The sequence below is a fragment of the Hippocampus guttulatus genome, chromosome 13 (assembly GCF_054856545.1).
Source record: "Hippocampus guttulatus isolate MCC_2025c chromosome 13, RoL_Hgut_1.0, whole genome shotgun sequence".
NCBI classification, from domain to species: Eukaryota; Metazoa; Chordata; class Actinopteri; order Syngnathiformes; family Syngnathidae; genus Hippocampus; species Hippocampus guttulatus.
The window spans coordinates 1,451,530-1,477,463 of NC_141273.1; the positions used below are offsets into that span (position 1 = coordinate 1,451,530).

Here is a 25,934-nt window from a genome sequence, read left to right on the forward strand (position 1 = left end):
TTGCTGCCTCGCTCAGCATTTCATTCATTGGGGCTGGCCTCCCAATCTCATCATCTGCATTCATTGGGGCTTGCCTCCCAATCTCTGGTATGACCTCCTCCTCTGATCTGGCAGCCTGGGGCCCTACACCATGGAACCTGCGTTGTACCTCATCAATCTCAAGTTGTGACAGCAGTTGCCGTTTGTGGATGTTGGAACACTGAGCTACTAGTTGTTTCGTGGTCAACCGTGACTGTGGGTTTCGAAGTAACCATTTAGCCCACATTCTCTGCATGTAACCCCTCTGACTAGGGTTGCTTGAGTAGTAGCATTCCAACAAAGCCATGTTATCGCATCTCGCCCATCTCCGCTTTATTCCAGGAGCCCATTTTTCATCAAGGTGCTCTGGTTCCCCAGCACCTGACGCAGACCTTGTTTGGCCGGGCGACGTCTGAGCCGGCATGTCATTCATTTTATTGTCTCTCATCATTGTATGAGGTAGGCATTAGCGTGAAGGATCTTGCCCAAGGACCCACACTGGATGGTGTTATGTGCTTTTTTTTTTTTTGCCCGAACCACCGTCTCCCGTATGCCAAACCGATGCCTTACCAACTGAGCTATCCATCTCTCTCTCTCCCTCCCTCCCTCCCTCTCTCTCTCTCTCTCTCTCTCTCTCTCTCTATATATATATATATACAGTATATATATATATATATATATATACAGTGTATATATATATACAGCATATATATATACATGTATGTGTGTGTATATAGGGTGTCCCAAAAAACTATACACATTTTAGCAGCTGATAACTCAATTATTTATTCTTTAAAGTCTGAACCCATTGAACCAGATTTGACTTTGAAGAAAGGAAATTTATTCTAAAATGCTACTGGAAGTATGGGAACGCAGTATAAGTGCAAAGCCAATTTCGGAGGGGGTTTAACAGAGAACCACCAACACGAGTGACCATCACTCGAATTAGAGATTAGTTTGAAACTGATGGAACTGTTCAGGACGTCCATAAGAAGCGTTTCGGAAGACCACGTACATGGACAAGCCCCACAAAAGAAGAAAGATTACTGAAACGTTTCAACGAAGTCCAAGAAAGTCTTTGCGGCAAGATCGTTGTGAGGTAGCCATGATGTGTGGCATTCCATCGCTTCGCGTTGTCAGCAGTGTCTGGAGCAGAACGGACATCAGTTTGAGAACATGCGATAACAAGACAATAGAATGATATTTGTAAATACTTTTACATGTTGAAAATTATTCGAATTATAATAAACCCCAAATTTACAATTATTGCATTTTTTGGGAAACCTGTGTGTGTGTGTATGTATGTATGTGTGTATATATATATATATATATAACATAATAATTCATCACCATTTTATCAGCCTTCGTATGAATTGCAATCACTTTGCGTCACTCCAGTGGATCAGCACTGAGCACGAAATGATGCATAATAAATAATGGCCTATTGTAGCCAGGGCTTACCATCTCAGTACCATTATGAAAACCTTAAAAACGTGAAGAATCAAAAGGGACATTCAAGGCCATTAAGTCTTTTAATATTTAAAATCGGATTTGGCACATTGTGTTGTGTCCTTCGCACCCCAGGCGTGTGTGAGTTTCATAAAGGACGAGACCATCCTCGAACCCCCCTCTTCGCTCTCTTGCTGTCGTACGATCACCCACCCCCTTCGACGCCGATTTGGTTGAATCCAAAACACAACATCATGGCGATTGATGGTAAGTCGGCGTGAACCGTTTCTTTTCTTTCCTATTTACCTCCACCGTCACAAACACCTGCCATGTGGGACTTCTTATGGTTCAAACGTCATATGTTAGCGTCGACGGGGAAAAAAGACATTAATCATCCTCGTCGAATGAAATGGAAGTTTCATTGCTGATCGTTAGCGGTTATTTGCTGTGGTAGTTTTGCGTGGAGTCCAGTCTCATTTTGCTGGTGCTGAAGGGACAGTTCTGCTATGTTTTATTGAACCAGAAGTCTCGACAGTCTCGACATTGTACAACCCCTTGATGAGCATCCTTTCATTTCTATTTGGTGCTTAATACTGACGTTATTTGTACGATGAGTGTTTGTACCCGAGGTATGTTTATGCAGGGAACTTTGTAGGTTGTACGCAGCTATGGTGTTACTGTAAAATGAGTGTTTGCACTCGAGGTTATATTTAAGCATGTAACTTTGTTGCAGCTTTGGTCTTTATTTGAACATCTTGTTGTCGAAAAGCTTGCCCTTTGAGATATGTTATTTTAAGTGCTACTGAAAACAGGTCACGGAAGCTAAATAAAAAGAAACGACCTCTTTTCTAACAGTATATTATTGTGTTCAAATACAATGTGTATGTATTTGTGAATGTGTAATTAATTTCAGTATGTTGATAATTTTGTTTTGGGTGTACTGTACATTCTGGGATAATTATCAAGTTCAAGGCAACTTTATTGTCAAATGTGCTCTATCAACATACAGCACAGATGAAATGTGTTTCTTCTCAACCACAGGAGAGAGAGGGGAGCCGCTGTGGGTGCCCGCGCCGCCATCAACAAAACAGTTAACATATAATGATAAAAAATCATACAACATAACACATAAGACACAGATGGTCATGCAATCTTTTTCTGCATACACTTTGTTGTTTGAAGCAGTTATAGATGAAAGAGGATAAAATATCAGTTCCAATATTTATTTTTTTAAAAATCATCTTGTTATGGACGCAAATATTAATCAAAGCCCATAGGTGAGTTGAAACATTTAACATCATACCCCACACTACATAGTGAAAGATCCTCATTCCAAGTTAACTTTACCATCTATGGTTGCAAATTTCACATTTTCCCTTTAAAACATCAATAGCATTAATAAAACAATCACAAATTAAAAAAAAACTTAAACGTCAAACAGTAATATTGTAAACACACCTATTACTTTCAAATAAAGTAACTTGGCTTTTGGCTCTCTCAGAGACGCTGCTGGAGGCGCTGACGGTGTAGCCGAGGTTTTTAAATTGGAGAAAAACATTGTGAGGTTTATGGTGGTAAACTGACACTAAGAATACATCAGGAACAGGAAGACTCAGGAGGCAGGCATGGTTGTCTTTCTTGCAAGAGAGAGCAAGCTCAGCTGGCTCTGCCATGTAAACTGTTACAGGTTCCAGGGCAACTCTGAAGAGACCGCTATTGTCTCCTTGCATTTATTGGAAGGATGTCCCTGTTAGCGATCTTCTAATGGGTGTGGGGGAGTGTTCACATGTTTCAGAACAACAATAAGTCCTCCAAATGGGCATAGAATCAGAATACACAGTTCCTGAGGTGGTCACATGGCTCCTGCTGGAGGTCCCTCACATTGTGTTCTGGAGTTGATGTGATCTTCTCACAAGTAACAGTTAATTTGATCAGAAGCCGTTAACAAAAGGATGTTGAAGTAAAAGTGAAGAGCGGGACCCTTTTGGTCACACCTCAATTGTCAAAAAAGTAAATAAAATTACATGGCCTAAGTTTGTTTTTTTTTAATTGTATGACGTACTATCAGGACAGTCACATGGTGACCACTGAGTGAACTAAATTTCCGGTAGTGCTGATTGGACAAGTAATGTAATGTGATCAAGTGCAGCCAATGATGGCCAAGCGGGCGTGTCATACCTAATTGACATCTTGAGTCGGGTGTGTCTGAACCTCTATGGCAGAGGCTGTGTCGAACCCCTGAGACCGATTCACCGAACCCCTAGGGTTCGATCGAACCCAGGTTAAGAACCACTGGCTTAGAGTTCACCTGTGGTAAATATACTTGGACATGATTTGACCTCTCTCTAAAAGGTCTCACATGTGATTGTGTATGTCAGAGCACAAACTTTTACTCCCAATTCTATCTGGCAAAAAAGTTTTGTAAAAATGTATTTATTTATTTATTATTTTTACTCTGAAACTGAAAATTAACAACAACAAAAAAAAATGGAGTAGAAATCTCATGAGCATCCATACGCCAATATGTCCTCTGTCCTTCACTGTCCTGTAAACATGTTACATTTGTCCTTGTCTAAAAACATAAACCGATTTTACTGTGTGTTTTTTTTTTTTTAATCATCATGTCTTTTGCTTCCTCCACCCAAAGTGGGGCTCATTTAAATGTGTTGTCTTTCCAGGTGGCGAGCGTAGTTGCGGAGTACATGAGTTGATCTGCGCCAGAAAAGGTAGGGCAATGTGGTCCATCTTAAAGCCAAAATTGCACCTCCATACTGCCTTCTCCATCATTATCATGTGTCATTTTTGGTTGTATCTGACAGTGAACATGTTCTTTCATGTTGATTATCCGTTTCCTCCTTGTGTTTTCTTGTGCCATGTTTTGCTTGTCTTTGTGCTAAATGTGTTGCTTGTCTTTCTAAAGATCACGATGGGACAATGTGCAGAATGCAACAATGGCTCGATATTCCTGGTTATTTGCAAAAATAAAATCAATAGTTTGATCAATTTTCTTCATTCCTTGTGTATAGTTAATCAAGAATTACATGTAAGATAAATGATTATCAGGGTGAACTCAAACTGCTCCCTTTTAAAATGTACCCAAATTAATGCGTGTGCCAACTAATATGCAGTTTAATGGTTTAATCTTAACATTTTTAAGTGTTTGTTTAAAAAAATGTTCTAAAAAAGAAAAAAAAAGCTGAAGCCCTTTGGGGGCATCCCTAATTGCTGCTAATGTGAATTATTCAACTCAAATATATTTTACTCCAAAAATTACACAATTACCGGTATACACATTGAATGTTTTTAAATCATTTCACATTAAAAGGGGGCTTTCCATCATCATCCATTTTCCCCCCACTTTTTCATGCATATGTCAAGTCTGAGTCAATGACATGATTTCAGGTTGACGTCTCTGCGGTACGTTGTTTGCATGATTTTATTTTTTATTTTTTGTAGACCAATGTTATTGTCTTGATCAAAATCGGCTGATATTTAGCTTTTTTGGGAATCGACATAATTTGAGTGATATATAGCTGATGTCATTGATTGTATCCGTGCCGTAAGACATGAGAGAAAACATAACTTCATTCAATCCAATTTTTTGCCTTGGAAAAAGTCATAAAACCACTTTATTTGCACAAACAAAAGAACTAGCATATATATACAGTGTGTACAGTGTGTATATATATATATATATATTATATATTATATATATTATATTATTAGGTTTTCTATTGTGTTTGTCAATCTTTCGATTTTACTGCATTTAAGTGCTTTGTCTACATATATTGCAACCCCCCCTCCTTTTTTGTTTTCCCTATTAGTTGCAAACATTTCATAACCTTCTATTTCCATTTCAGTTGTTTTATCTTCATCAAGCCAAGTTTCTGATATGGCAATTATTTTAAATTTATTGAATTTAGTCAGGTATTCTTCGATTTTTGTGAAGTTTTTATAGAGACTTCTACTGTTTAAGTGTATTACTGAAAGTGCATTTTCCAATTTTATATTAGTGTTGAATTGTTCATCCAGGTAATAGTCAGAGTTTGTTACCCTTTGTTTGTTCTTGAAGAAGTTATTGTCTGGGTCCAAATTGTTCTCGGGATCGAATGGCTTATAGTCAATATCTTCAAAGGGTTGGAAGTCCATGTTTTTGGGATGTGAATTTCCCGCTCCCACGCGGTCGTCGCTGGCTCCCTCGCGGTCGTCGTTGGTTCCCTCGCTGTCGTCGCTCGCTCTCTCGCCGTCATCACTGGCTCCCTCGCGGTTGCTGGCTGGACGTCTCCTGGGTCCCTCGCGGTCGCTGGCTCCCCTGCAGTCGTCGCTGGTTTCCTCTCGGTCGTCTCTGGCTCCCTTGCGGTCGTCGCTGGCTCCCTCGCGGTGGTCGCTGGCTCCCTCGCGGTGGTCGCTGGCTGGTTGTCTCCCGGCTTCCTCGCGGTCGCTGGCTTCCCTGCAGTCGTCGCTGGCTTCCTCGCGGTCATCACTGGCTCCCTCACGGTCGGTCGTCGCTGGCTCCCTCGCGGTCGGTCGGTCTTGAAAAAGTTATTGTCGGGTCCAAGTTGTTCTCAGGGTCAAATGTCTTGTGGTCAGTAGGGTTGGAAGTCATCAAAGGGTTCGAAGTCCATGTTTTTTGGTATGTTAATTTCCTGCTTCAGTAGGGTCAGAGTTTTTATCGTCGGGTGGTGAACAATTCTCAGTATGCTGCTTGATGGTGTTGAACTCGAGCCTGTTGTGTTGGAGTACTGGTGCGGGGGTGGACGATAAGTTTGTCATGTCTTAAGTAGGCAGTTTCCCCCCTGTCACGGGCGTATTCTACCTGGCGTAGCTGCTAGGTGTATGGACTTTTTTTTATAGCTGTTGAACCAAGATAGCAATCGTTTTAGCAAAAGCCCCAGCCACCTGAATGAATGACACATTGAAAAAATAATAATTGAAGTTTTTTGCTGTAGTTGTGACATAGAAGATGGCAACAGACTATACGCCATGTTTGAAGCATTCAAGTTGTATTGATTCCAGGATGTACTTTCTTTTTTGTTCTATTAAACTGCATTGCTTTGTTTTTATAGTTTAGTTTTGATGGTTTTGGGTCTGTTTAATCAGTGCACTGGCATCGTGCTTAAGCGTCCCCTCTGAACATGCGTGGGAGTGTGTACAGCAGTGCTGGTGAGAGTGCTTAGGCCTGCCTGGAGAGAATGTGGGTGTCTGTGATTGTGAAATGTTTTTGTTTTTTTTCCTCATTTTGATGTTCAACATGGCAACGGTCTCTAAGCAGACAAGAAATAATGGAGGAAGCACAATAGAAATATGTAACAAAGAAACACGAGTACAAACGATCTGAGCCTGGATTCAGTTCATTTAGTTTGCCTTTAGCCTCCTGCGGGATTACCGTGTTTAGTTGTGTGCAATGTTTGAAACTCACCAGGAAATTATCAATATTTGATCTCTTTAAGTTTAAAGTTCCTTCTGACAATTCATTATCACGACAATGAGCCTCTTTCAGGAAAAAAAATGAATTATTCTCCAAACTATTGGAACAGTGAGGCAACTTTATTTGTTTTTGCTGAAGACTGCAAACATTTGGATTTAACATCAAACGAAGAACACTAAGAAATCAGAAGTTTTTTTTTTAAAGCAAAGAAAAATGCATTAACTAGTACAGTGGTAGCTCTACTTACGAATGTCTCTTCATACGAAATTTTCAAATTACGAAACACCTCAACAGGAAATTATTGCCTCTTGTTACGAAAGAAATTTCAAGATACGAAAGGTAAAAAATCTGTATGGTCTGTTTCCTGAACGCATCATACTTATAGCTGCTCTGCCATTGGCTATTACTGAGCATCTTCCTGGCATCCCATTGGCTAAGAGGGACCTCTACCGCATGTGTCTATGCACAGACGCATATCTGTCTATCTACACACAGATAGACAGATATGTGTCTATGCAGCGTCCACGTCATTCACTCCTCGGACCATGAGGCGTTGCGGGAGTTTTACGTAAATGTGAATCCCCAGAAAAAAGTGTTCACCAGAAGGGCGATCGCTCACCATGCTGATGTTTGCCTTGGACATTTTTGAAGGATTGTGTCAGTCTGTCCGAGTCATCAGTGACAGCTAACCAGTGTCTGGAATCTAATTACTGTTACTACGTCACATGCAGGTGCTGCATAAGCAGACACTCCAGTATTGTGTACCTTTTGGTCCTACAGACATGATCCCATATGGCTTTTATTTCACACTTTGTGTCTGCACTTGCGTGGAGCGTATTAAGCCCAATTTCAACGCCGATCGACTGTCGCCGACGACCGACAAACTGGGCCCACGCATGTAGGCCGGCCTGAGCACAATGACTGAGAGACTGATGTGCCCACCACTGCATTTTCATCATCTTTTTCCACTTATTGCCATTGATCAGTGAGTCATTGACCCATTGAAAGTCTCAGAATTTTGGCCTGGATGAGAAGTTGGTGGATATTTTTAACTGAAATTTGTCAGCCAGTCAGAGAAGGTGGTCCCCGAGTAGAAGACGAAAGGGTCAAGGAGAATGTCACGAAGAAATCTAGTTATACTGTTTTACTTTAATTTGAGGTTGACTTTTGAGCCGGTTATCTTTGGCAATATCCCACAAAAACAGCATTTTCTTTGGAACCCATTGTCTGATTTTCAAAATTCTTGGTGTGTTGTATTTGGGCTGAAGAGGCCATTCCAACCAGCTTCCGTATTTTGACAGGCTGTCATTTCTGGGAAATCTTGTCACGTTTTCTCTTAAGTGTGAATGCTTGTTCGATGGAATCAATTATATGTCAGAGTGATCTTGACTTGTGACCAGGTTGTAACCCTTGTCTTGCCCAAAGGCAGCTGGGTACCTCAAGGGGATGAAAAATAAAGGGATAATTGTTTTAAAAAAATACAATACAGTGGACTGCGGCTTACTTGCAGGTGAGCACCCGCGGATTGACCTTTTCACATTTTTTTTCCCCATTATTTTTTTCCAATTGTGTTTTGAAACTGTATTTTGGGGGGGCAACCCTGTTTTTTCATGTAAAAGGCTTATAGGTGAAACATTTATGTATCATATAGAAGAAAAAAAAAAATATATGTATATATACTGTATATATATATATATACACACATGCATTTTTAAGTAATATATAATAATATCATGCTAAGTTCAAATATTCTTGTATATATAATATAATTGTAGATTTTATATATTTTATTTTTTCCATTGCATTTGCCCAGTCCCTGTCACCCTCAAATTGCGGGGGTCCACTCTATATGAATATCCGCTACAAAGAATCGGGATATCGTCATTTGACATTATTACATGCGTGATTACGTCCTGCGGATGTCCAATTTTATTGCACAAATGAAATCAATGTCTTGCTGTGTTTCGCAGTCTCTCCGGAGGTGCTTGGATTTCTGACAGCCATCGGGCTCTTCATTATCCTCATGACTCTTCTCTTCTGGTACTTCAACAACAAGTTGACACTTGAGAATGCAGGGAGCCTTCAGTGCCTTGATGACTTCAAGAAAAACACAGGATTGCAAGGTGAACGACACCTTCTATTGTGTATTGTGTATTGCTGAGAACACTTTTCTGTAATTACTTTCAAATCACACAGCTCCCACTCAGCTTGTACAGCATATTGTCCGTGTGTAGTACTTAATTTGTAGCATTTATAAATACCAGAATTTTGGACTACAGAGCCCATCTGATTTAAAACCGCATCAGCTACGTTTACCCATTAAAAATATGTATATGTACATATATTAGCCACTTCATTTTAGTAACCGTGAGTATCCACATTATAACAGTTGCTATTTACTATAGAAAGGAAGATCCCATGTCACATGAGATTAATTAAAAAAAATGTAATTACTGGACCTTAAAAGATCGTGAACAGGCTTTCTTCCCACACGATGCGGAACACGGCGAGCCAACAGTTGCCCCCCAGAAAAGTCATTGATCGCTATCTTTGTCTTCCTCCGCACAAAGCCCACCAAAGTCCTCTTTCGTGTCAGAATAAAATTCTAAAATTCCTTTGTTACACATAGATCAGGGGTGTCAAACTCATTTTTGCCACATTGTAGTTACGGTTTCCCTTGGAGGGCCGTTATGACTGAATTTGACCTTTTGACCTTTTTCTGACTCCGAAAGTTTCCTGAATCTGAATCTGAATTTTGTGAAACCACATCAATGCTTAACCGCCTCCACATATTACACAGCGAACAACGAATAGATGAATAACTTAGTTTTGACATCAGAAGTCAAGAATAATGGATTGTTCAAACATTGTAATTATGACATTATATATGACAATTTGAAATTTTGGTTCAGACTTTAGTAAGCATCATGGAAGTTGGCATGCTTGAATTGCTTTCATGGGCCACATAAAATGATGTGGCGGGCCAGATCTGGCCCCTGCGCCTTGACTTTGACACCTGTGACATAGATGTATTGTATATCATTGTCTTGTCCTCAGGTGATCGAGTCGTTAGCGCGTCGACCTCACAGTGCAGCGGTGCAGGGTTCGATCCCGCTCTGGCCTTCCTGTGTTGAGTTTGCATGTACTCCCTGTGCCTGCGTGGATTTTCTCCGGGTTCTCCGGTTTCCTCCCACATTCCAAAAACATGCACGGCAGGCTGATTGAACACTCAAAATGGTCCCTCGGTGTGAGTGTTAGCGCAGATGGTTGTTTGTCTCTGTGCGCCTTACGATTGGCTGGCAACCAGTTCAGGGTGTCCCCCGCCTACTGCCCGAAGACAGCTGGGATAGGCTCCAGCATCCCCCTTGTGAGGATAAGCGGATCGGAAAATGGATGGATGGATTGATGTCTTGTCCTCACTGTCACTGTGAAACTCGATCATTATTTTAGACGGCTCTCCAGTGTATGGATCCACTGGGAAACTTCAATTTAAGTTGTTCTTAGTTGTTCTGTAAGGATTTCTCACCACGAGCCACCCATTCCTCTCACAGAAGTGCCACTTGGAATGCACAGTTCACACTGATGTTGAGTGACTGCAATTACTTTGTTGTGCCCCCAGGAATCACGACAAGAATTGAGTTTCTCTTGATGGCTTCTGTCATAGATTTTGTTGAGTGGGACCACATGCTGTACATATCGAGTATTGCTTTCTTTGTGCGCGCGTGAAAAAAATTCCCCGTCTCTTGCCGTAGAAGCCTTCATTTGGCTTTCTATCATCCACCTTTGTTGACTTGCACTGCAATTTCTTTCATTGCCTTTTTTTTTCTTTGGCATCGTTACCATTTAAATATCACCGGAGGTGGAGGCTTGCCGTGCAGCTCAGCACACGAGTGAAATGTATTCTTTCATGGCCAATTGTTTTCACCGGGATGGAGGATTCCCCTTTCTTGTTTACCGTTCAGGTGAGAAAGAGGTCAAATCTCAAAGGTACTTCGTCCATATTTATGATGACGTCTGTTCCCGTGGAATGCTGGCTATCATCATTTCAGCATACTTGAAGAGGTTTGCGACTTTTACTTGGTAGTCGAGAGGTAACTGCTGACACAGAGTTGTGCGGGACCTGACTAACAAGCTTTTGTCTCATAAATCTGAAACACTACGTTGGTCTGCCTCCAAAATCTTCAATCTCTCTGGGAGCAATTGCTTTGGCTTTCAGCCTGATCTCTGCAGTGGAAACAACTTGACCCTCTTCTCTTGGTAAGCTTACCATCTCTTGTAGATCTTTTTCAAGTTCTGACCAAGAAAGCTTGAGTAGTCTTTCTGCATTCAGTGAGTTTTTCACGCTGTTGTTTCCAGCGTCTCACCATTGACTCATTTATGCCTATTTCACGCGCAGCAGCTCTATTACCTTCTTCGACAGCCATATCAATTGCTTTAAGTTTTTTTTTTCATAGCAGTATCGGATAGATGTGGATGAATGGATGGATGCTAATTATTACCTTTTCGATCAACCAACCTGCCGCGATCGGCATTAAATTTCCTCATTAAATTAAATTCATTAAATTTGCTTGTGTAACATGAGGTAAAATGTTATAAATCTGTCTTACTCCAAGTTGTAATCCCAAGTGATCCAGCTGACCCATCAAAGGCTTGACATCATCCTTCTCACTGTCATACAGTGCATCTGGAGCAGTGTCTGCAACATCAAACGGTTTCAATAATGCTGGCCTTTTCCCTCCAGTCTTCAATGACATGAGTGAAGAGAAGTGAAGGCACATTTTAGAGGTGTAGACTCGGGTAGATGATGATTCGATGCGTTGATCTTCATACAAATATGACGATTATAATATGGCCTTTAATATTAATTTCTCAAGTCAAGGTCTGAAATCTGTCAACATTTTCTTTCATAAAATACATGAATGTACGCTTGGAAGTTCACCATATGTGTGTGTACTGTATATGCAGCATATATATATATATAGAATGTCTATATTTATGTATTTTAATAAAAGTAAACACTGAATTTTGATCAATTTTTTCAGTCTTGGGTTAAGCGTCTATATTCCACTGGAGTCATTTTAGAGCTCTGCTGCCTCTTGCTGGAAAAAACATGAAACAACATTTACATTTTACAGTACTGTACTCGTTTTCACAACGCGGTATGCATGCTAAGTTTCGATTGAGTGTTTATGTTGCATAAATATCCACCAGTCAAATACCATACATTGTTCCATCCATAATTAAGACTTCTTCATATGTCCTTCAATGAGTACTTTTCCTCTTCAATTCTATTAAATGTGATTCTGTTTTTCATTTCTTTGTGTTTATTGGACACATTTATAAAATATAAGAACTGTTTCTCACAAGTACACTTGTGAGAAAAAGAACAAAAAGACAATTCACACTAACATACAACCAAAACAATAGGTCAAATAGATGCAACAAAAATAAGGTGAAAACAGCGGTCAACACAATTGGTAATAATGTACCTGCTTATACATTGACAACATATTCAAAAAGGAGGAGGAAGAAGTACAAACTTTTCTGTTTGTATCCCTTTCACCTCAATTCCATCATCAATGAATCAGAAGTTCTTTATTATTTTAATGTATTGTTCCCATATTTTACAATATAATATTGTGTCAAGTTTTACATTATTAAAGGCAGTACAATTCCATATCCACAAATCAAATCAAAAATAGTAATAATAATAATATAATAATAATACATTTTATTTATAAGCGCCTTTCGAGACACCCAAGGACACTTTACAATAACAAAAAACACAAAACAATACGGGTTGAGCAGCGGCAGCCAAAACGCGCCAGCGTTCACTCAACCCGAAAGTCAGAAAGAAACCACAAGGGAGGGAGAGGGGGAGGAAAAAAAACCCCACGCTCGAACTACCCTCATTTGAGGATAATTTGAGTGAGGCAAAAAACTCCTGCACAAGCATATGACAGTTACTACAGGTCACAAGACATAAAACAATGAAGACGGTGAAACAAGGGAATGTATGAGGGAGGGGGTGATGGTGGGGGACTAGCTTCCGTGCGTACTTTCATCAGGGGAAGGTCGAGCTAGCAGATGTTGTTTTGGTAGCAGGCTGCCCAGGTAGCCTGCTAATATCTTAACAAAATAGGTTGTTAAGATATTAAATTTAGCGATAATATTGCCGCTGTCCTGTGAAAACACATTTTGTTTTGTTTATGTTGTGGGGTGTCCGCATTTCGTACATCAACTCAACGTAAAGATTTTAAAAATAACAAAAATGGACATACATGTTTTTCACAGGACAGCTATGATGTCGTTAACATTTTAATGATAAAGATTTATATTAGAATTCCTACACTAGTTGATAATAAACAAGATAATTTGGTCAGCTTCTATAGTACATAATGACAATAATAATAATAATAATAATATAGCCAGTATTTGTCCAACTCATTGTCAAGCTTTTCCTATTCACTGTACTTCTCAAAATATTGAAGTGGTGTATACTCGGACATTGTTGTAGGTCAATATTCAGTCTGTTCAAAATTTTCACCCCACAAACAAAAATACAGAAGCTTTTCAAACATAAAGTTGAGTTGACTCGTCTTTGAGTACCTTGTCTTCCAGTTATATATTACCCTTAAACTATAGCCATCCCGTAACCATTAATTTTCTTCCTTTTATCCGGGTCCGGCTCATGAGGGCAGCAGCTTCAGCAGGGAAACTCAGACTTCCCTCTCCCCAGCCACTTTGTCCAGCTATTCCAGGAGAATCCCAAGGCGTTCTCAGGCCAGCTGGGAGACGTAGTCTCTCCAGCGTGTCCTGGGTCATACCCAGTGGGACGTGCCCGGAACACCTCACCGGGGAGTTATCCGGGAGGAATCCTAACCAGATGCCCGAGCCACCTCACCTGGCTCCTCTCGATGTGGAGGAAAAGCGGCTCAACTCTGAGTCCCTCCTGGATGACTAAGCTTCTTCCCCTATCGCTAAGGCAGAGCCCGGGCACCCTTGCGGAGTGAAGGATCAGGATTTCCCAAATCGGTTGTATCTTTTTTGACATTGGCAGACAACATGATCATTGGACTCCCCATTAATTGTCTATTACTTCATACACAGTGGTATGTTTGTTTGTTTTTCTTTCTGGCATTTCCAGTGCTTGAATTAGCTATGGTTGTGCATTGTGTGCAGAGACAGGCCACCTTATTTCCGCTGTTGCACTATGATGTCCACGATGTCACTAATCTAATGAGATCCATTATAAAAGCTATGTTAAGGATCCAAATTCTTCACAAAGAATAAGGCGCCGTTTGGATTGACACTCCAAAAGATATTCATTTAACATGTTTGTTGTTGTTGTGTTTCCTTGTGTACAATTGCACGAGAGCATCCCAGACTGAATTACAGGGTATCAAAACAAAATGAAGGTCGCAACAGCCACGTCAAATAATAATTAGGGGGACTCACACTTGTATTTGTTTGCATAACAATTTATCTGTTTCTCCTATTTCTTCTCACAACAGATAAGGTTTACGATGATGGTGACCAAAACGCAGCATCATCATCAGACAGTGAGGATGAATCGTTGGGTCAGTATCAAGAAGCGGTCAGTCGTGCCCAAGGTCTCAGAGGTGGAGCCAAAGTGTCTGCTAATGTCAAACATGCGGGACGGTTCAGGTGGGAGAACCGACAGAAGTACAGTCCCCTGATGGCAAATTATGACGGCTACAGCAGTGACGCCTCAGCCGATGTAGGTAAGTTTATTTTAAATCCAATCTGGATGACGAGGTCACTTTGCCCTATACATCATTGAACACTTCATTTATACTGATATATTTCTTCCGTTCCAAATTTACCACATTAAACTTCTTAAACAAAGTTAAACCACAATGTACACCCATATATACACACACACTTGATTTCAAGAGGTGATCAAAGTGGAGCTCCCGTTCAGCACACTCTCCACGGGAGGGTTATGAAACAGTCAACTGTATGCATTATTCTCCTTTCTTTAGTTTTTCTTTTTTTTTTATTTTCTTATTCACATTTCAAACTCAGCATGGTCTTTTTCACGGGAGAAACGGTTCTAGCCTATTTAGATCGGTGTGTTGTTTTCATTCATCTATTCGGGGAACCTGACTCGGTTTACATAGACAACCTTTTGCGCTCACAATCACACCCATGGACAATTAAAGAGTGTTCAATCAATGTGCCATGCATGTTTTTGGAATGTAGGAAGAAACCAGAGTACCCGGAGAAAACCTACGCAGGCACAAGGAGAACATGCAAACTCCACACAGGAAGGCCCGGGCCCGATTCAAGGCCACGACCTCTGGAACATTGTAGTTATATTGCTTGCTACATCAGAAGGGTCAGATGACAACTTTCAGAGAGAGTGTTCATCCTTAACTCATTCACTCCCAAAGACGTTTTTAAACGTCTTTTCAGACTTGGTCCAGAATTTACTGGTACTGAATGAGTTAATCAGCACTCGGTGAAAGATTGTTGTTTGTTCTCGATTAAGAGATTAAGATAACTTTCTTATTGGTACAGTTGACATCAAAACAAAACCAATATTTTCCCATCGTAGACAAAACCTACGTCCTGATATAATCATTTCGGCAACTGACAAAATGAATGTTAATTTATCAAAGAAACATTCATTTCTCACAGGTTGAACGGACATCATTTTCTTTGATTATTTTCACTGGATGACACATTGCTCTTTTGTAAAAAGGAGAATACATGGTTTAGTTCACATCTTGGATATGCGGTCACGGATTTTGGTTCAGTTCATTTTTCTTCTCTCTCCATAGTACAGAATTATTTAAAAAAATAAACTCATGAAACAGGACAAAAATGACAGTACCTTGAACATCATGTTTTTGTTGTTTAACATTTTGAGGCAAGTCACTGCAATCAAGGTAATTTTGTGACTTTTAATAAGACGTCTGCCCTCTCAGCAGTTATTTTTGGTGCACTCTTCATGAACAAACTGCTCCAGTTGTCAACGTTTGAAAGGTGCTTTCTCCAGCATGTTTCAGCTCCTTCCACAGATGCTCCTTAGGATTTTGATTATAAATGAATAAATATAAATAAAAATTGGATTTTGGCTGAACAAGGCCTGACAGACTTTACATTCAATGACTTTGCTAATTTTCTTTCTAATATCCTCAGACAACTCTTATTTAGTGTGGGACACGCCATGTCACCAAACAGAACATTGACTACTTATGAGCCTTTAAATAGGCCGACTAATTGATTCCTCATTTGAAGATACCTGTGATGCTGATTGTAGCACACACCTTTGTTGAACATGCCCCTGTGGTCAAATGATTTAAAATCATTTCCATAATTCACCTTTTTGTCAGGTTGCATGGTGTTCAACTGCTTAGCACGCCGGCTTCACAGTGCGGAGTCGCTGGGTTCGATTCTGGCTCCGGCTTTCTTGGGTAGAGTTTGCATGTTCTCCCCATGGCTGCGTGGGTTTTCTCCGGGTACTCCAGTTTCCTCCCACACTCCAGAAACAGGCATGGAAGGTCAATGGAACACTCAAAATGATCCTGAGGTGTGATTGTGAGCGTGAATGATTGTTCATCTATTTGTGGCCTGCAATTGGCTGGCAACCAGTCTAGGGTGTACCCCGCCTGCTGCCTGAAGACAGCTGGCATATGCTCCAGCATGCCAGCGACCCTTGTGAGGGTGAGCGAATTAGAAAATGGATGGATGGATGAATGGGTATTTTTTTGTCTGGGCCTGCTTCTGTCATGGTTCTGCTGTGTTTGTGTTTGTCTCCGGCAGGTGGCATTGGAGGGTTTCCCCTCCAGTTTCACGCCTGTTTGCCATCTGACACATCAGCTCTCTTCGGTTTAAAAGCACTGCCAAGCCTACACTTGTTGTCGGATAATTTTCACCTTGCTCACGACTCTCGTACAAGTGCTTATTATATAGATATTCCACGTTCTCGCTACTCGCTTATAGTCTTGCTTAGTGTTTCCTTGTTTTTCCAATATTGTATCAATTTTATATTAGTGATAGTGTTTTGCTTTTCTCCTAATTGGCTTGTCTTTGTCCTTTTATGACAAGTTATGTTACGTTATTTCCCATGCCTTTTCCAAGCCCTTTTGGCTAGTCTCATTATTGTTATTTCTAGTTCTTTGTTACCGGTGTTTTATGTTGTACCTTGTAGCTCTTGCAACATTGTTTTATCATTTAAAAAAAAAAACATTTTGGGATATGATCTTATTCTGATCTGCGTTTGGGGGTGGGGGGGGGGATCCGATTCTGTTTCGGGTTGGTCCGAAACCTCAACAGCTTCATGAGTTTGCTTTTTAAAACAATTCTGTTGAATCAAAATTCAAAAGCAATGTCAGATTTTTCTTGGTTAATTTTCATAAATGTTACTATTTTTGTCCAATTCTTTTTTCTGTGACCGCTGTGGCTTTATCTTTCATAACAGGGGTACCAACAATTTTGTCTGTGTGTGTATATATTTGGAATACAGTAAAAATATATATATATATTCTGGAACGATAATTAGTTTGGAAATAATTTGGCTGTAAAAATGCTATATGCTTTCGATGTCATTGTTTTGTCATAACCCCCGAAAGTTGAAGCTTCCTGCTTTCTAAATCACCACATCATGTCTGAACTATCTTCCTGTTATATAAGGAAGACCGTTTTCAGACTGAGTGTCTAGGCCAATCTATTTAAAGCATTGTTAAAATATGCTGCTGATTGATGAATACTTTATACCATGCCTTGGTTCCATCAGTAACAAAGGATCACAAATTATAAATCAAACTGAGAAAACTGCATTGTGCCTAATGCTTGCAGAGCAAAATGTGTTTTTGGTACAAGATGATGAAATACGGATGACTAATGTGTATTTTATTGAAATATTTTCTATACAATTTGAATGGTATTGAGGCCTCAACACATTTTTCGTGATTTCACACTCCCTTAAAATATCACAGATACGTACATGACAATACAAGCACACTTTTTCTCCACAAAGTACTTTCACTTTTCTTAGAGATGCGTGCCGTCTGATCTCCAATTTCCAAAGACATTACCCGTGATTCCTTGTGTTGTCAGCAGAGATTCTAATCTGTGATTCTTTCCTAAAGGACAAGTAATTACTGATTAGTTGTCCATTAAAAGGGATGCGATGCTTCTGTCAAACCTCAGTTGGTTACTCATAAAATCTTGAGCATGTGGTACAAACGGAGCGGGGTTTGCTAAGATCCTTGCTCTACCAATTACCAATTGCTCTTCTATTGTTGATGTGTTGTGAAAGATTTGCTAAGATTTTTGTGATTTACTAAAATGGATGGATGGATGGATGGATGATTATTTCAAACTGCCAATGTCGGGAATCCACAATGGTCTAGGGCAAAAAAGGTTGCTCATTGTTTTCAAAGCAGAGCAAATGTTTGATATTGATTCAACACAAAAATAATCAGTTTCACGGAGGACGACTGAAATAAGACAATATTTACTGTTGATAAGCTGAAATTCCGAGCATTTCGACAATTAAAAAAAAAATCGGAACAATTCATCAATTATCAAAAATAATTATTGATCTAGGCGGCCCGGAGGTCGAGTGGTTAGCGTGTCAATCTCAAAGTGCAGAGGTGCAGGGTTCGATTCCGGACGCCAGCCATTCTGTTTGGATTTTGCATGTTCTCCCCGTGGCTGCGTGGGTTTCTCTCCGGGTACTCCGGTTTCCTCCCGCATTCCAAAAACATACATGGCAGGCTAATTGTCCCTAGGTGTTAGTGTGAGCGCGGATGGTTGTTCGTCTCTGTGTGCCAGCTGTCTTCGGGCAGTAGGCGGGGGACATCCTGAACCAGTTGCCAGCCAATCGCAGGGCACACGGAGACGAACAACCACCTGCGCTTACACTCACACTGAGGGACCATTTTGAGTGTTCAATCAGCCTGCCGTGCATGTTTTTGGAATGTGGGAGGAAACCGGAGTACCCGGAGAAAACCCACGCAGGCACGGGGAGAACATGCAAACTCCACACAGGGAGGCCGGAGCTGGAATCGAACCCGGTACCTCTGCACTGTGAAGCCGACGTGCTAACCACTCATCCACCGGGCCACCTAATTCATACATTTTATTGAATTTAATGTAGGACCCTGTGTAGTGGCAACAATCATCTTTTAAATTTGACACAACCACGGACGGGGAAGGCTATTGTCAAAAAGTCTCCCAAATTAATAAACAACAAATATATCAAATCAGGCAACAAAATCATGATCTCCTGGTGCTTTGGGCAGCACTCACGATGATCCGACCGTGCACGGCCCAATAAGACAACGTGGGTCCTTCTCATGTGCCACCGGTGAGTGTCAATCCAGAGTGATCAGACTTTTATTGCCTTGATCATGAGGAAGGAAGAGACTCAGTCCTGGCAGACCCAAACGGAACTGCTGGCTCCTTCCCCTGTCAGAAGGGGTATGAACTTGAAACAAAAAATGAGGTGCTATTTTGTGCTTGAGCTTTCCAGCCAAGATTCACAAGCAGGCAAAACAAGCCCATCCCAAGAATCTCTGTGAAGGAAGGCGGGCTGAGAAGAGAAGTGGAATTGTCACCATTCCAATTAGCAGGGTGCAGGAGAAAGTGACGCCTTGACACAGCAGCTTCCATCAACTCAACCGCCCCCGGCTCAGTAGGGGGAAGAAAACATTAAAAATGGGTTTTGCTTCTTTTATCAAGCGCTCCATGACACTTAGTTAAAACTCCTTTACCTCCATCGTGCCGCTGATATGTGCCACTTTGAGGTGAAGTCTCACTGTCTGACATGAGATTGAAAGTTCCAAGAATTTTGGAGAAAGCTAGAAATGAAAAGTTGGAGTTGGCGGTCTTTTTCGAAAAGTTCTGAAAGAAAAAAGGATGTTTTATTTATTTATTGGGGGTGGAGGTGTTTTCAGAACCATGTTTTATTTTCTCTCTTTTCAGCAAGTGACCCTATTGGAGTATTTGTGTCAAGTTATGCGAGTTCAATTTGGACAATCATGGAAAAAAGCTTCAGAATGTAGCTGGCAGAGCTTTTCGAGATTTTTCATAAGTGTAACACAGACGCTCAGTGTGTCGTTTGTCATTGCCTTCGTTTTTAATTTAATCACAAGAAAATGGAGGCATGAAATCTGTGGCAGGTTTACACGTGGACAAAATTGTTGGTACCATCCATCCATTTTCTGATCCGCTTATCCCCTCAATGGTCACGGGGGTGCCGGAGCCTATCCCAGCCGTCTTCGGGCAGTAGGCGGGGGACACCCTGAACCGGTTGCCAGCCAATCGCAGGGCACGCAGAGACGAATAACCACCCGCGCTCACACACACTCCTAGGGACAATTTTAAGTGTTTAATCAGCCTGCCGTGCATGTTTTTGGAATGTGGAAGGAAACCGGAGTCCCCAGAGAAAACCCACGCAGGCACAGGGAGAACATGCAAACTCCACACAGGAAGGAATCAAACCCGGTACCTCTCTACTGTGAGGTCAATGCGCTAACCACTCGACCACCGGGCCGCCATTGTTTGTGTGCACCCCTCAGGCCTCGCCTTTCCTGTGTGGAGTTTGCATGTTCTCTTCGTGCCTAAGTGGGTTTTCTCTGGGTAACTCCGGTCTCCTCCCACATTCCCAAAACATCCATGGTGGGGTTAATTGAAGACTCCTCCGTAGGTTTGTAACGGTTGTTTGTCAATCCTCTTATGTGTCCAGTGATTGGCTGGCTACCGGTTCAAACTGTACCCTCACATCTCACCCAAAGTCAGCTTGGACAAGCTCCAGCACGTGACCCTAATGAGCTTCAGCCGTAGAGAGAATGATTTGATGCCTCATAATGTGTTCAATGGGTCGATTTCTACAATCATTCAGAAGGTGCAATGGCTACCGCTCACATATTTATCCATGAAATACATCTGACATCTACCACACAAGCCAATCAAATTCACCAAAATCAACATTTGACCAGCTGGCCCAGTGTTTAGATGTGGTCGGAGCAGTCGTAACTTGAGACCCACTTTCTACCACCATATTGTCACCCAACTTGGCGCAGACCACGGGTTTTGCGCTTGTATGAAAATCTGATTGTGCTGCATCTGCATCAGTTGCGCTTTCTACGAATATAGAGCCCACAGTGTATGTCGTCAAACAACCTTTGTTAGCCAGTTCAACTTACCAAAGAAGTGTGATTTTATTTTTTGTGTGAACACTATGGGCCAGATTCTCCCATTCACGTTAAAGTCATTTTTACATTCCCCCATCTTGCTCACGGTATGTTGAGACTTCTGACGTCCTGAACGTGCGCCCAACTTAAGAGGCGTGACTGATATACACTTGGAAAATATGTCGCACATCAGTTAGAACAGGGGTCTCAAACCCAATTTACCCGGGGGCCGCTGGAGCTCAGGTCTAGGTGAGGCTGGGCCGCATCGGGTTATCACCTCAAAACATGCATTTATTAAAAACAGAAAAAAAATGTCTTCAATGCTTTTGCTTCTGCAGCACTCGCGAAGGCAGCAGCGCCACGTTGTTTAACATCTGTAGTTTACACCTGTATTCAAGATGGTGCTGGGCACCGTGGGCAGGTTCGCGTTGCCGCTTTTGTCCGGGTGCTCCGAAGCTGTCGGCCTTCGAATGAGACAGACCTCACTATTTAGCACGGAGGTAGTGCGAACACATACAGCATACATATCAAACCCGCGCCAGCCGCGTTAGCATTAAGCGGGGGCCTCAAACTAGCGTCCTGCATTTATTCCGCGGACCGCGGGTTTGAGAACCCTGAGTTTGAGAATATGCCCCCTGGTGAGCATGCAGATTTTTTTCCCAATTGTGCTATCACAAGTGAATTACTCTGCATTAAATACAGCATACATTGCCGCCCTAAAAAAAAAAAAATAAATAAATAAAACAAATAAAGAAACAAGACAATCCGTGAGGGCATGTCATTATCGACACTCATCATAGATCCAACATTACCGAAGCACCAAACTGTGCCATTGTTTGGTGTAAACACTCCAGTCTTCACACTGTGATTTATCCGTAGCCATATCATAGCTCCTGTATTGACAATTCTGTATGCAATCAATCGTCAGCACTTATGTAATGTTGGTCTGTCTGTCTTCCGTATTTTTAACAGCCAACTGCATCCAGAGAATGAGGCGGACACCGCCGCTGGATGAACTCCAGCCGCCGCCATATCAGGATGAAGATGGATCCCCAAGGATGTCTTACACGCTGTCGGACCTGGGTGATGCCAAGTGTGATCTCTCACTGACCAGTGGTAGCCCCCACTTTTCCTTTCGCAAATGCACCAGTGAGGGAAGTGAGGGCCAAGAGACAGAGGGTTATCTCAACAAGGGCTATGAGGAGGATGTGCCCAGCGACAGTACCGCTGTCCTCAGTCCAGAGGTAAATAACGAGCTTCCACGGAGACATATGCAAGAAAATCAAATGAGGTGATGCAGTCACGAATCATGTAAACAGACCATATCGCTGTCCCTCTAGGAGATGTCAGTCCGCGGTTCAGCCGTACAGCTCCCCAAAGGCTACGAATCAGATCAGGTTGCAAAATACGGTACTCTTGATGTCGTGTTTGACTACGATCCAGAGGAGCAGCAGCTGGCGGTGACCATCATGGCAATAACGGACCTCCCCATTCTAAAACACACGGGCAACATTTCCTGGCAGGTTCACCTGGTGCTGCTGCCTACAAAGAAGCAGAGGGCAAAGACGGGTATCCAAAGAGGCCCATGCCCCCTCTTCACAGAGACCTTTCACTTTTGCCATATGGAGTCCGAGTTGATCGGCAACTACGCCATCAGATTTCGACTTTACAGTATGCGGCGGATGAAGAAGGAGAAGGTGCTCGGGGAAAATGTGTTTTATCTCACCAAGCTCAACCTTCAGGGAAAAATATCCGTGCCGGTCATTCTGGACCCTTGCTGCACATACCCAGTAAGTAGGTTCAAAAGCAATGGTTGTTTGTCCGTCTCTTAAGTTTGTTTTCACAGTTGTTTCAGGGATCCTGGTTGACCTTGTCATTATTTTCAAAAACATTTGTTTTTGTCCCACGGAAAATACAGTCAAATTCAGAATATCAACCCTGCGGTTTCGACAACAATGAGGCTTACAATTATTATTTGCGGATTTTATTGATCCCGGGAGCATCTCGGTCTGCCTCCTCTCGTCTTAGCTTCTCTTTAACTCACCAAAATTGTGTTTAACGTTCATGACTTTTTAAATGAGCTTCATGTTGAAGTGTTTATATTTTTCAATTAAATCCGCACGTTCCGATTGGTTTTCTTATCTGGTTTGCCCAAGCATTCACTCTCATAAGGTTAGCAATTTTTGATTTGTCATGTATTTGTATGTTATGATATCCTCCCCGAATGTGCAGTTCAGTGTGACATGCAGCTCATCATTCTGAAAACGTTTCTGTTTGTCAGCAGAAATGTTCTTTGGAAGTACTCAACACAGTGTGTAGCATTGTAAAGCATTCGAATGATCTATCCATTCGTGAAAAAATAATTGATAGAAAATAAAAGTACTGATTTGTTCATTTTTAGTTGATTTAAATTGCAATTTAATGAATTCAATTCAATGATTTTTGAAGTCAAACAATCCTAATCCCAAAGACACTTCATACTGTACAGTACTGTACTGTATCGCTAATGTACAGTTGTGCACAAAGAGAAAAAAAAGGGAAAGAAATTGTGAAATTTACGATCAGCATTCACTTTCACTTGCATCAGTTTGTTGGATAATGTCTTGTATTTTGCTTCCTCCATCTTTCATTTTGATCACTTTAACCCTCTCTTCCAGTGTCAGAGCTCTTCTTGTCTTAGCTGCTTGGCCAAAAGAGTGTCAGATGAAAAAAAAAAGTTAAGGCCACTGAGAATTTGGTTCAAAGAATCGGGTTTAGTATTTTAGCAATTGTGAAAAACTCGGAAGCAGCCATTTTGAGGGTTTGGGTTCACCCAAAGTTTCTCTGTCCCCGTTGCTTCTGCAGAAAATAGAGATGAATGGTAGAATGTTTTACCAGTGACCAATCTGCGTGCTCTAAAATTTGCAGGGTGCTGAATCCCAACTCAGTCTCTCAGACATGACGTGCAGTGAAAGCGCCTCATCGTTCCCATCAGACAGTCAAACTTCCACACCAGAAATCCTGGTGGGCCTTGTGTACAATGCCACAACGGGACATCTCTCTGTGGAAGTCATCAAAGGCATACATTTCAAGAACCTGGCTACCAATAAGCCACCCAGTAAGTATTGACAAATGTTTTTTTTTTTAAAGCTTATAGGGAAATTCAAAAACTGGCATTCATCTCAAAAAAACAATACACAATTTAGCACATATGTAGAAATGTAACTTTAAAAATACGGAACATAATTTCTAATGGTACCTTGTAATAAGAACAGTGTCTCTGTCATTGCCGTGGATAACTAATGGAGTGTTATTTGTGATCCTGCACTTCCCTCATATTGTTGTGTGGTCTCCAGTTGTGTACAACGCTTCTACATTCTTTACAACTTGATAACTTTCTTCAGCTTGCAGTTTAAATTATTTTGGAAATTTTCAAACGAAGTTTGCTACTTCTCGTGGGTGGACCCCTGGTGTGGATGGGATTCGCCTGGATATTCTGAACAGTCCGGATGTTGTGGGGCCGTGCTGGTTATCAGGCCTTTGCGACGCTACGTGGACGGTGCCTCTGGATGAGAAGACCAGGGTGGTGGTCCCCCTTTTTAGTGGGACTCCTCAACCTCCCCGATAAGGTCTATTCAGGTATGCTGGACCTCCCCAGCGTCCGTCAGGGAAATTGAAGTTTAGTTTCAGGAACAATGGTGTGGTTTTTGTCCTGGCTGTGGAATAGTTTGCCCTACGCCCTTGACAGAATTCTGGCGGCTGCATGGGAGATCGCCTAATTTGTCAACTAATGTGCTTTGTGGATTTGGAGAATGTGTTCAACCGTATCCTTCAGGGAGTCCTGTGGAGGGTGCACTGGGGGATCTTCGATACTTGTACGATCGGGGTGAAGAGTTTGGGCCTTATTGCCGTGAGTAAGAGATTAATTTCAAGCGAGGGTTGGACGCCACAAGACCATCTGTTGTCTCTGATTCTGTTTCGTATCTTTATAGACAGCGTTTTTAAGCGCAACTGAGGCATGAAGGGGTTTTGATTTATTGACCTAAATATTATGTCTTTCAATTTTGTAGATGTTGTTCTGTTGGCTTTGTTATAATGTGATCTTCAACTCTAGCTGGAGCGGTTCTCAGCCAAAGAGTGAAGCAGTTGGGATGAAAATCACACCTCCAAATCTGACACCATGGTCCTCAGTTGGAAAAGGATGGACTGCCTTCTCCGGGTTGAACATGTGATTCTACCCCAAAAGGTGGGGTTCAGGTTTTTGGGGTCTTATTCACAAATTAGGGAAGAATGGTGCGGGGAAATGAGTATAAAGAGGCCCTTAGAGATAGGATGAGAAGCTTGGTCAACGGGGTGGGACTCAAGAGTACATGCCCCGCTCCTCCACGACGAGAGGAGCCAAATGAGGGAGCTCTTGGGTCAGTTTAGAATGCCTCTGTTTCTCTCAGCTGGGTATGTCTTGGCATCCCTCTGAAAGAGCTGGATGGAATGAATGGCTGAGGAAAGCGAAGTCTGGCCTTCTATGCTAAGGTCACCATACCCGTGACGCAACCCTGGATTAGTGGAAGAAGTGGATGGATGGATGGACAGATGAAAGTTTACTACGATCCAAGTTCTTGTTATTTAAACACACACTGTATATGTAAATACACAAGTGTACATCTCTCCTTTTTCTTAACGCCAGCTGTGTTATGTCCTGGCTGTACAGTCTGGCTGTTAGTTGACCATCATATCCATGTGGTGCAATGTGGTTTTTATCCCGGTATGGACCACTGAGCCATCTCCATATACTGAAAGGCGCATCGGATTTGCCCAACCAGTCCACACGTACTTTATGAATATGGAAAAATCCATTGGGCGTTGTTGCTGGGCATTGACCAAATGCAAAT

The 25,934-nt window shown here is 41.7% G+C and overlaps 1 protein-coding gene across 2 annotated transcripts in view; it reads left to right on the forward strand.

Moving 5' to 3' along the window:
• Positions 1–1,294: 1,294 nt before the first annotated feature.
• Positions 1,295–25,934, forward strand: part of syt14a (synaptotagmin XIVa) — a 33,866-nt gene continuing 9,226 nt past the window's right edge. For both annotated transcript variants that reach the window (XM_086127107.1, XM_086127106.1), the window contains exons 1-7: positions 1,295–1,734; positions 4,146–4,193; positions 8,866–9,018; positions 14,410–14,640; positions 22,039–22,310; positions 22,407–22,856; positions 23,974–24,163. In XM_086127107.1, coding sequence (XP_085983233.1) covers positions 1,455–1,734; positions 4,146–4,193; positions 8,866–9,018; positions 14,410–14,640; positions 22,039–22,310; positions 22,407–22,856; positions 23,974–24,163 — 1,624 coding nt within the window. In that variant the 5' untranslated portion in view covers positions 1,295–1,454. The remainder of the gene's footprint in view (positions 1,735–4,145; positions 4,194–8,865; positions 9,019–14,409; positions 14,641–22,038; positions 22,311–22,406; positions 22,857–23,973; positions 24,164–25,934) is intronic.